General features: G+C 42.7%; 1 protein-coding gene across 3 annotated transcripts in view; it reads left to right on the top strand.

Annotated features, from left to right (window-relative positions):
- The first annotated feature begins 2,208 nt into the window (after nt 1-2,208).
- fgd5a (FYVE, RhoGEF and PH domain containing 5a) overlaps nt 2,209-12,822 on the top strand; it is a 42,040-nt gene continuing 31,426 nt past the window's right edge. For 2 of the 3 annotated variants that reach the window (XM_020592911.1, XM_020592912.1), the window contains exon 1: nt 10,968-11,214. In XM_020592911.1, the coding sequence (XP_020448567.1) occupies nt 11,205-11,214 (10 nt within the window). In that variant the 5' untranslated portion in view covers nt 10,968-11,204. Of the gene's footprint in view, nt 2,568-3,967; nt 4,063-10,967; nt 11,215-12,822 lie in introns of those variants that run through there. The other variant, XM_020592913.1, reaches the window with a different exon arrangement.

Genomic DNA, 12,822 nt, shown 5'->3' on the forward strand with positions numbered 1-12,822 from the left:
GGGGTCTTGAAGGCAGTCTTCCACTCATCGCCCTCACGGATGCGCACGAGGTGGTAGGCACTCCTGAGGTCCAACTTCGTGAAGACTGCCGCACCCTGGAGAGACTCAAATGCAGAAGAGAGAAGAGGTAATGGATATTTGTTCTTGATAGTAATAGCATTCAAACCACGGTAATCAATGCAAGGACGGAGACCTGCCGTTCAGGTTTTGAGATGTGGAAGAGGCGACTGTTGGGCAAGGTGGCTCCCAGGTACAGGTCAATTGCACAGTCGTATGGCCTATAAGGAGGGAGAGAATCTGTGGCTAGGTGTTTGTTAAACACCTGATGAAGATTGTGGTAGTCCCGAAGAACAGAGGACAGATCCGAGAGCTCAGGAGGAGTGGATGGCGATAGGGCAGTGGGTTGCCCAGCGAGGAGGCAGGTTGATGCACAGGCGGGGCTCCACTGGGTGATGGTGCCAGTAGTCCAGTCCATGGTGGGATTATGTTGGACCAGCCAGGAGTGACCCAAAACCAGTTGTGTATCCGGGATGGTGAAGATGTTAAACCAGATGTCCTCATGGTGGTTGCCGGCAATGGTGAGACGGAGCAGTGGAGTACGATGCATGATGCAAGATTGTCCGGCAAGGAGGCAGGTCGATGCAAAGTCAGGGCTCCATTGGTTGATGATGCCAGTGGTACAATCCACGATGGGATTATGTTGGACCAGCCAGGAGTGACCCAAAACCAGTGGTGTATCCAGGATGGTGAAGATGTTAAACCAGATGTCCTCGTGGTGGTTGCCGGCGATGGTGAAACGGAGCGGTGGAGTACGATGTGTGATGCGGGTCAGCAGTCGGCCGTTGATAGCCCGGGTCTCAATGGTGTGGGGTAAAGGCTCAGCAGTCAGGCCTAGGCGTTCCACCAAGGTCGGGTCCATAAGGTTACCCCCGGCTCCAGAGTCCAGGAAAGCATGATGGGAGGACGTCTGACCAGCAACCTCTAGGAGCACGGGGTGATGGCAACTGGTACCCGACCTGGTGACGTTGGAGGAACAGCCCATCAGTGTCCCCACCTTCACTGGCGGGCCCGCTCTTTTGGCTGCACCGGGCAGGTGGCGATGAGATGGCCTTTCGCTCCACAGTAAAGCCATGGCTGGAGAAGAGCCCGGGCCTTGACTGGAGGTTCCGCTGTGGCGTGGGTCCGGGGGGCCGACTGCTGCCCTGCTCTTTCCTTGCGGTAAGAGCCCTGTTGTCTGTCAATCCGGATGGCCAAGTCGACTAGGGAGCGAAGATCAGGGGGCTCGTCCTTCGTATTCAGTTCGGCCTTGATGCTGTCATTGAGGCCGTGTCAGAAGGCCGCACATAACGGGCGGTCCTCCCAGCCGGCCTCCGTCGCAAGGACCAGGAAGTCAATGGAATAATCCAGGACTCGCCGAGCCCCCTGACGGATGGTTAACAGCTCCCTAGATGCTTGGCTCTGATGAGATGATGGTGAAAAAACTGACCTTAGATCATCCAGGAATTCCGTGATGGTAGTACCGATGAGTAGTCCAGTGGAGTCTGCAGCCTTGGCCCAAGAAAGTGCTTTTCCTCGGAGTCGGTTGATGACATAACTGATCTTTTCTCGGTCTGTGCAGTATGTCCGTGGTTGGTGCTTGAACACCCGGCGGCACTGCAGCAGAAAACCCCGGCATTTGTCCACATTACCGTCAAAAATGTCCGGTTCAGGTATAGGAGGATCTGGGCACGGACTGGCAGAACGGGTGGCAGATGAGTAGTCCAGTGGAGTCTGCAGCCTTGGCCCAAGAAAGTGCTTTTCCTCGGAGTCGGTTGATGACATAACTGATCTTTTCTCGGTCTGTGCAGTATGTCCGTGGTTGGTGCTTGAACACCCGGCGGCACTGCAGCAGAAAACCCCGGCATTTGTCCACATTACCGTCAAAAATGTCCGGTTCAGGTATAGGAGGATCTGGGCACGGACTGGCAGAACGGGTGGCAGAGTGACCGTGTTGGGACAGCAGGACGGTGGTGAGTTGTGCTACTTGTTGTGTTAGTGCAGCCAGATCATGTTGTTGCTGCTGCAGTGCCTGAGCCAGTTGAGCATTAGATGCTGAACTACTTGCACCAGAGTCAGCAGGGTCCATATCAGCCAGTTCCTTCTGTTATGTCTGCTCGGACACAGAGGTGAGCGAGTCGACAAAAAATGACGGATCCAGGTAACTGACTACAGTGCAAGTAGTGCTCAATTTATTTACAGTGATATCAGACAAGCAAGTGTATAACCAGATGGAGGGTGTAGAAAACGGGACCGGGTGTCGAGCAGCAGGTATGGAAAAAGCACAGTCAGTGGTGCGGTGATTGTGGGATGGCCGGGCTGCAGACGCTGGGGTTCACTCCTGGATTGGTCGGGGATGATGGTTGCTGAGGAGACAGAGTTAGTGAGGCAGTTAAGAGAAGACTGTGCATTGACCTACGTGGTGGAGAAGGAACTGAGCAGAGGAGGTCCGTGGTCCGGTGGAGCGACTCGAGGAGGAGGAAACAACAAACGTAGGAGAACACTGCTTGGGTGAAAGGACGTGAGTGAAGGTAAACAGAGGTCTATATAAAACAATCAAAACGACGGGAACTTACGGGCCTGACAATGCTAGAAAGAACTGGCAGGGGAACGGACGGTGAGCGGAGAATAAATAGGGAGAAACTAATCGGGTGCAGCTGGTGGTGATCTGGGGAAAAGAAGCAGGTGCGTCAGATAACATAATCAGGGTAAGGGAATAAAAACAGAGTGAGGGAAGGGAGAGAGGCAGGCGCAGCCGGGAAAACCTGACAAAAACTTTCATTTCTGTTAAAAAAAAGAGTTCAGTTTTTCACATTAAAACTGTTAAAAAGTTACAATTTTGTATATATATATATATAGTCTGTTTTATGAAAAGAAAATTGTTGGGCTTTAAAGGATAGTATCTATTTTTATTAATGTTGTTCTTGTTGTTTTTGTTTTGTTCATACATAAAATACCTTTAAATACACAACATTTCATTTAAAAGGAAAAAATTATTTAAAATTGTGGAAAAGTACTGTATTTTTAGAACATACAGTAGTTATTTTCAATAATTTCATGGTAATATTCTGGCACCCCAGCTGCAAGGATATTGCTTTTTTGACATTTATTTATTTATACATTGTTGGTTAAATCTGTTTAATATACAAATACAGAGAGAACTAGACATTCTACTGACTAACACAAGTCACTGACATCAGCGTCATTTGAATAGATCTGTAATCAGCCACAATTCATTAGCCTTTTCTGAACTGGTCTAATTGCTGCACCATGTCTTTCTCAAAAACAAACAGATATGTTTTGCCACATCTCAGTACTTTGAGATGAATTTGGCTTTACTACCGGCAAGCAACACTCAATTGAATTAAATGTGACCAAAGTGAATGCTCCAAATTAATTTGTCTGGTGCTTTGACTTCAGCCTCAGCTGAGCATCATCTCCAGGTGCCACTGAGCCTCATTAGAAAAAAATGGAAAAACACACAACATTTATATTTGTCTACTCATGGACACATACTGTACACATTGACATAAAATATAAACATATATTTCAAACTTTATTCCTCAACACTTAAAAAGACACTTTATCCAAAGTGTTAGATTTTTATTACTACTTAAGCTTAAAATGACTCCATCACCTGACAGTTAAATCTTGGTTATTGCACTGGCGCCACAGTGCTGAATTCATAAACCAAAATGACACAGCACAGCTAAGGCCCAGCTCAAGAAAACGAATGTGGGCATTAAAGACAATGGCCATTGGGTCAATGAGGGGTGAGGAGAGAAAGTGAATCTCAGGAGACGGAGCAAGAGGGATTTTCACTGCATCAAGTAATGACGACTCAGGCAATATCAGCCTGCCAACGTGACAATGGCGACAGTAACGATCGGTTGTGGTTCATTGTATCAAAGCTGCCCTTTTTGACCTCTAGGTTGCCATGGGAACACATCCTTTCTATAGGAGTGATAGCTGCTGATTGACATCAACTGACACAGTGCTGACAATGACACTCATCACCTGGAGTAGGTAATACTTATAGGCAATGTTTTCACTCAGAGACTGAGGCACACATAATGGTCTCTACAAATCTTTTCCATTATAACCGGTTTAACCATGCTGCCAGATTGTAGCAATGGTGTGACCTATTTGTTGTTATCTGATTAATCACATGATCAAATATACAAACGGAAGCATATTACACACTTTGGTGGTTTTTACAGCTTCCATAAAAGAATACTGACCATGCTGTTTGTGCTGATGTTAGTAGAAAATCCCCCAGTTTGTATATGAAGCATCCATCACACCCTCCATCCCTTGAGGCATACTGCGCATAGAGTACATGAGAGCCCTGGCTGAAACCCCCACAGCACAACCTCACAGGACAGAGCGCTCATGTCCTGTGAGGTTGTGCTGCCTATTGAGAGAGAAAAAGATTAAGAAAACCAGAGCATGAAAGAGTACACCACTGAGAATGACACAAAAAATGAAGGAAAAAAAGGCGGGAAGATATTTGTAAAGTCAAATATATTTAAATAAGCTTCTAAATTTAGCCAGCAGCATCCTGTAGGGTCACCTTGTATTCACAGAATAGAGGTCAATGTTCTCCAGGGAACAACTGTCCTGCCAAATGAACTGAAATTTAGTGTCACTTGGCACAGTAGATGTAAAAGATGGACACAAAATAGATATAAACAACAAAACTAAAAGTCACAGATGGGAGAACTTTAAATATGATCGCAATTAAAAGTGATTAAGAGTGATATTGTATATTTTTTTTATTGTCAGCATATCTTATAAAACAACAAAACTATAAGTGAGTGTGTTCTAGTAACAGTTAGTGTCTTTATACCTCAAATGCACATTAATCCACAGCAGAAAACAATACTGCTTACTCCTGTTTGAGTAACATTTGCTAAAAACATTTTTTAAGTAGTCATACTGTCTTTTGTAGGAACAACTGGGCTGAGGATCACAGACAGGTTGGGGGAGTCAGAAGACGGACTTACACACTCGATCTTGATCTTTTCATCTTTTCCTTACTTACTTTTGTTTTCTGTATTTTCAAAAGGGCCAATCTTATCCTCCTCTCCTTATAAGATATCTAAAAGGTTTTATCTCCAGAGTCTGAAAGTATGTGGATTGCATCTATTTTGTAAAACACAGGGAAAGAATCTACAACTTCTACAAGCACTGTCGCAAAGCTGCAGCGATGCAGTGTACTATAAGTCACAATTAAAATGTAAACATGTGCACGAACAGCACATTTATCCAGAGTGGAAGGCTACAGTTAAAAAACATGAATTAAATGTCTTTTAATAAACATTTCAAAAGATGTTCAAACTTATGATTTTACTATTGTTACAGCAATGTGTCTCCTCTGAGTGTAAAATACACCAGTGAGTTAAAAGGGTTGCTACTATATTACATGGATGACTAAAAACTTAATCTTATTTTAATGCAGATCTCTCATTTCCTGTCTATCAAGGCACTGTCTTGATTAGAAAGAGCTTAATTATTCCTAAACAAAAGCCTGGTGGAGTCACAGAAGGGAGGTTGTGGCGCTGGCTGTTGATATATCTTTGTGTAAAAGGTCACACAGGTCTGGCGGAAGAAGCAAAAGCAACAACCATCTGTGTTTTCCACACTCTGTGCTGTAGCTATCTAGACCAATGAAAACTGGGCTGAGCAAAGACATGCATGCATATAAACATCACATCGCTCACTCATATCTGCCTTGTCAGAAGGGGGTGGAAAGTCCCCAGATATGCTTCCCTATTGTAATGTGTGTATCATTGTTTTTGCAACACACACAATTTATGCACATGCTATTGCTCATAATGAGTCCTCATTTATCAGAGATTTGACTTATGGTTTGTGTTGATATTGTGTAGAATGTCATGTTTTCATTCATGTGACAAACTTTCAAGGACAATATATGTAGCACTTTGCAACGCAGTCATTTACCTCTAGAATAAAAGCACTCTAATTAATGTCAGACACATTTAACCTATATGGGTTTAAATGACAGCATTTCTTTTGTTGCATTCTGTGATATAAGTCCCACAATGTGCTCACACCTTCAGCTGGACTTGCGTGAGACTATAGAAAAGCTCTGCCAGAGACGTGTTTCACTGGCACAGCCTCAGACTGAGAAATGTGAAAACACTCACAGGAAGTGTAAATTTTGACTTGGGGTTTTTTTCATGATGCTATTGTTTTCCCTCTGGATCCTTCAGTGCTGTACACAATCAAAATAGTGGTGCTGGATGGCACACACACACGTGCTCGCTCATTACGTTTACTCCTCATATGTAGGCATGTGCCATACACACCACACACAGAGCAGATCTCATGATGGGAATTCATGTTTCCTTTATGTTCATGTTGCCCCATGGAGCCTGAGTGTTCAAGGCTATTAAATTGATAAACAAAGAGATACTGCAGAGTCTAAGGAACAACATATTGCAGTAAAAACCTGCATAGAAGTAAACCACATCAACTAACAGTCTCACAATGGAAGGTCTCTACATTGCTTATTATTATCTGACACCAAAAGCCAAAATATAATGTTTAGACAGTTGTCCTTTTGTTTTTTGGAAAGGACATAAATGATTTTTTGTTACGGGGCTCCTTGATGATTTTCTTTTGGACCAGTCAAACACAGTTTTTTAAGTGCAGCTTGGAAGTTGTCTCTGCAGCCTTGTGGGGTGGCTGTGGCTCACAAGGTAGGGCAAGTCGTCTTCTGACCAGCAAGTTGGTGGTTTGACTCCCGTTCTCCCCACATGCCTAAGTATCCCTGAGCAAGACACTGAACCCCAAATTGCTCCTGGTGGCTTGACCAGTGCCGTTGTGTGGCAGCCTTGTTGTCATTGGTGTGTGAATGGGTGAGTGGTGTATAATCTCCCTGTAAAGTGCTTTGGCCAGTGCATAAAAGCGCTATATAAATACAGTCCATTTACCATTTAGAGAAAAAGAATTACACATTCATCTGTTAGCAGAGTCTGACCTACTCTCTGGACTTGAGGCTAATTAACGACAATGTGACAGCCATTGTGCTGTAGCCATGGCCTTTTACTACAGAGCAATAATATTTTGTTTCTCAGTAATAGAGCAGTGCTGCCACTTTATCTTAGAATCTGCTGGTCATAAAACAAACTGTGCTGCTGAAATTACAAGTTAAGGAGCCACTAATACACCACTCAGTCTTTATTTGGATAAGCTATGTATTATTTATTAAGAATGTACATGGTGATGACTACAGCACTATAATAACAACATAACTCCAACATTTTCGAATATAATATAATGTGTCTTTGCCTTTCAAATGACACCATTGATTTGCTGTGGAGTTCGGAAGGCCCTGTGGGGAAATAAACCAGTATTTGTTTTGATGATTTGCTGACTTCTGTGCTCCACCTGTTTATTGCAAAACTCTCTGTGTGCATGCATAGGCAGTGAATTGGGGGGTGTTCAGGCTTTATATGGTTGGCAGAGTGACGTATACACTGCTGACAACACGTTTTCTTATTTCACTCAGGTTACACAAAACTGTTTTTATGCACAAAGACGCCTGACTTTCTTGGATACCAGCAGTTTAATAAGTTTAATATATGTCTCTCGTCACAGTTCTGAAATCATCTCTGCACCCTTCAGTTTTCTGCCATTTTAATAAAGTCTGTTGTTCAGTTATATACATTTTCTGTGCCCTGACATCTCTTAATCAGGATCTAAAGCTCAGGGCAGAAATATACAGTATATCTCAGAAGGCTGCTGCGGTCCTTACTGGTTGGCCACAGCTGAGAATCAATAGAACATGTCAATAATGATTACAGCAGCCAAACGCTTCGCCATCCATTTACAAAGGTGTTTGGGTCAGAGTGAATGACCTCAGCCTGATTGTACTTTAACATCTCATACATCAATACCTGAACTTAATACACTAATGCTAGTTTGCACTGTAGCATGATTAAGTGCCCTTTGTTCTTTTTTGTTTGTTGGTTTGTTTCTGGACACACATGCATGCAGAGAGTTCTGCAATACACTAACAATTGTGCCATTAAAAGATAAGGCCGGTCATCTTCTATACAGTATTAATAGTACTTTCAGCAATCTCTATACAAAGGCTAAAACTGACAATGAATCGCCTCTACTCACTGTTAATGTCTGTCAGCTGTCAGTCCTGGGTTAGTTTGTTAAAATTAAAAACACATCAGGGAAACACACCACTGCACTGGGTGACACATTTTTTCATTATGAAATCCCAAACCCGACTAGTTTGCCCCAAACTCTCAGTGCGGCCATAATTTCCTGAAGTTAGCAGGAGTCAACTGCACATGCACGAGGTCTCATGCAAGCTCTCTGCTTAGTTTTCATTCTGACAGCTCCTCACATTCAGGTCTGGGGTTTGCTAATGAGGAAATATGTCATCCAGTGCAGCATGTGTTTCACTGATGTGTTTTTAATTGTTTGTGAACAACATCAGAGATTTATGTCACAGATGAAGAAGCCGATCCAGTGCTGACAGCTGACAGACATTAACTGTGAGCAGAATCAGTTCGTTGTCAGTTTTAGTCCCAGTATGGGGAGTGTTGAAAATACTGTTAATATAGAAAATGACCAGCAGTATCCTTTAAGGGCCACAAATCTAAACCTGCGCTTTCTAGTAATCTGCTCTATTAAAATGTGATGTCGCATAGCTTCACTCTCAGAAGGGAATAGAAGCACTCAGAGTATTCATTCAGTTTAGTGTCCAGTCACTGGCAAAGCAGGTGTTATGGATTGCCTCAGCTCTGGGAATGTGTTGCTGACCCCTTTCCCTGATCCTTTTCCTGTTTGGCGCTGTGTATGCAGCCGAATGGAAGAGAGATAGAGCTGATTTGTTCCCTGTTACTGAAACATGTTTTTCCTAATATCTCCATTCCCATTTTCTCTTCCAGTCAAGTCATGTTCCATGTGGGGTGACAGAGCACAGCACACAGCTACAGACGGTCCAGGAAATTTGTCTCCTCTGTCCAAAAACATGTTTTGACCATCTGTGCCACATCTGGATGGTTATTTACTTCTAAAAACCATTCTCTTCTGGAGCCACATGACACAATACTCTTGACAGATTTTATTTGCACACCCTTCAAGAGCAAAACATATTTTGCACAAATGAAAAACAAAAAGGTCATATAAATGTGAGGAGAATACATTGGCACAGCCACAAGAAAAGAGCAACGCTATCTTTAGTCATCCAATTCAAAGACAAAAGGTTACTTTATGGCAGCTATAAATGTGCTACTACCAACACATTAAGAACTGTCTTGGCTTCAACGCTGCATAATAGTACAGTAACACATTGTAACAAGTGGAAGCAACCGAGTAACAGTGACCGACTTGTTTTGGTGGTGTTATTGCAAAATACATTACTCACTGTCCTTATTACACAAATAGATTAATTACTGCATGTTCAAAACAAAGCTTTTCATAATTAATGCCATCTTTTAGTGACATGCTTAGAAATTCAGAAATTGATACATTACATACACAAACATATTTATTCTTTTATGAGCCTAGGCAAGTGAAAAAGATGGCACCCACACAGTTCTCTACGTCTTAGAGTGTGATAGAGCTTTGCACCTGCAGCAGAGCCTCATCTTTCCTGCATCAAACCATCTGGAATGGGACTTTTGCTGTGTAAAAAGTATGGGTCTGTATGCTGCTGCAGCAGTCAGGACCAGAGCCCTGTGGCGATACAGTGTTTCTATGCTCTATCACTATCCATTTCAGCTCTCCTCCCTGAGGTCTGCTGCATTGTTTGACCTTCAAGTATGTTGAAGAGAAGGAAAAAAGGTGAGATATTCCCATCTCAGAGTGTGGGCGTCTAACCTGCACTGAGAGCTGTCAAATCAAAGACCTCAAGTGGAGAATGATCCTAGCCTCCCCCTTGCGCTGCACCAAGGTGTGTCTGTCCTTGAAAACCCACCTTGAATCCCAGGCTGGAGCTAAAAAGTTTGTTTCTTGAACCATCAGGCTCCACACAACCAATCAGTTGTCTTCCAAGGTTACCTAAGGGGTTAATATCACCAGCCTTCCCCCATTTGTTGCTAAGGAAGTGTTGCCTGTTGTGCAGGAAACAGGGAGAGCAGTTTCCTGTTATGAAGAGAGGTTTTTAAAGGGTTGCCTTCATTCAATCGTGCAACAGATGCCGGGCCAGGAAGCTCGGCCAAAAGCAAAGGCTTTGGTGACCTAGAGAAACTGTTTTTGGAAACTGCTTTTAGGAACCTTTCTATGTACTGTTCAAGTTCAGGAAATAATCCATGAGCAAAACATGCTGGAGAAAACAGTGAGAATCTGTGCTTGAGTTCTGAGAATGATCCTCTCTATACATGATGTTCCAGTCATTCAAAGCATGAAAAGTATGTCATGTAACAGTTCAACAGCTTATGTAACTGTATGGGTTGTAGCCTTTTAACTGCTGTCAAAGGTATATCTCAGGAGAGACCTATACCATACATCAAAATGGGGCAGAAGTGAGCTTCTCTGTGCACAAAAACAGTATAGCTGCATATTTAAAGCTGTTTATCAGTACAACAAACCACTGGAAATGAACTGACGCTCATATTTATATTCCAAATCTTTCATACCAATTGGATTTGGTCTAAATCAGTCAACCTGCTGCCTCTAGAATATTTCACCGTAGTACACATCTGTGGTGCGGTGTCCTGAAACATAACACGGCACCACAGATGTAAATCTAATAGCCACCCACATGCTCTCTGTGCAAAACCTTCAGCTCTGCTTTGTGCGTACTGCAAAAATGAATCATATAGAGTGGCGCTGGTTCGCGCTCCATGTCCGCGCTCTGCTGTAGTCCTGCCTCAGGAAACGCCAGGCTGCACCTCCCGTTTCCACACAGGAGCGCACCAGTTTACTGTAGCATCAGCACTGGAGATGTACGCCGGCTGAAGGCTCAGCTGCCAACTCTACGACCACAGGCGTCTTTCTCAAGTAGACTTTCACTAGAGAAAGCCGAGAAGAAATATTCTATAACTGTTCCTCTGCAGCTTGATTTTCCCGCAGTGTGTTTGTATTTGGATTAAGTTTCCACGCTGTTCAAAGGAACAAGGTCCGTGTGGACAAACATGAGGGTAACTGTCGGGTTCCGTGGATGATGATGTCCCACAATGAACGCAGGTTGGTTGTTTATCTTTTATGTTCCTGTCAAGAGTCCACATACCGAACTTTAAATGTTTTACAGGGAGCAAAATTTGTCCGCGTGTATATTTAAAAGGGAAAGACCGTGGTATTAATTTATGACAATTTTTAAATTCTGTTTGAAAACGCATTTCACTTTATACATGCAACATATTTGACACAGAAACTGATAACCCGTGAAACTTGATGCAGCCTGTTCGAGTGCTTGAAATGAGTCATTCCAAAGGTAAAATGAACTTTGGACAGAATTATATAGATTGATCGTATGACTACTGAAATTTGTATGTATATGATGCACTTTGCTTCTCAGAACAGCTCTAGTGGGATGAATTACTGTATGCAGGCTATACAAACTAGTACTTTAAATCCATATCTATGCATTAACATGAGTCTCAGTACCGTTGCTCTGGGAAAACCGCTGTGTTCTAGGATTAGTACTGGAGCTAGAATTCCCATTAAAATCCATAAAGTGGACAGTGCCACTGCTGTACAGAAGGTCGCCTGTCTTACAAGTGTCCTGTATGTGAATTAATTCTAAAATAGCAAAAAGTGAATAAAAAGAGGCGAAATTGTTCTCCAGTTTTATTCTACTGCCTTGTCACTTTGGATGTTGAAGAGCACAGTGTGAAATCATATCCTGTGTTTGGCACAGCCAAGGTTCCAGTGTCTCTTCCTTTGTTTTTCAAACATTTGTTATAAACGAATTTTTGTTGCATAATTCATATCCTGTTGTTTGCAGTTAGGTACATTGTCAGATTCGGACCCTTGTTTTCTTTCCCAGTTTTATTGTTCTTTGACTCACTCAAATGACAATTCCACCAAAGGGAAGAAAAGAAAGAATAGTGTGTGTCTGTATGAGGTAATGTGTGTATGTTTCATGAGAACAGGAAAAATGATGAGAAGGGAGTTCATTTGTGTTGTGAAGATATGTACCTGAGGAGAGCTTTATTGAGTGATACGGGGTAATGTTGTTAATGTCCTAGGGGAAGCTTTCCCTCCTGGGCATCCAGCATGGAGTCTTTCAAGGAAGTTCTGCTGGGCCGATTAATATACATGCACAATTTAAAAAGAAATCCATAGTGACATTCATAGAGAAAAAGTATCTGTAACTGTAGGTTCTTACTGCTGTCTGCAGAGAGAGAAAGTGAAAGAAAAGCACGCTGGCCAAAGGATAGAGAGAGAAAACACTTGGAGATAGCCAGAGCGCACACAGGGCTTAATAGGATGTGCGTCAGGATAGGTACTAAATAACAGGAAGAGACAAGGGGTGTACACACTTTAATAAGCACGGGTGTGTTTCAAGGCAGTTCTACATTATTTTAGCAGTGCTCTTTAGTAATTAACACTTTACTAAATGTAAAATCCAGATTTAAAGACGTGACAGTGTCACAAATTGATGTTGTGATAACAAATTAAAGCTGAGTAATCATCCTTGAATCATCCTTCATGTTGCAGTTTCTAAGCACATAGGGAATTTTGAGGAATGAATTATGAAAACATATACATTTTGATCTAAATCAACTGCTGATCCAATCCTGCATTAAGCAACTAACTTGCATGTGTCACTTCCCAGACAGGGAGATGTTA

This window comes from Monopterus albus, unplaced genomic scaffold (genome assembly GCF_001952655.1).
Source record: "Monopterus albus unplaced genomic scaffold, M_albus_1.0 scaffold18.1, whole genome shotgun sequence".
Lineage (NCBI taxonomy): Eukaryota > Metazoa > Chordata > Actinopteri > Synbranchiformes > Synbranchidae > Monopterus > Monopterus albus.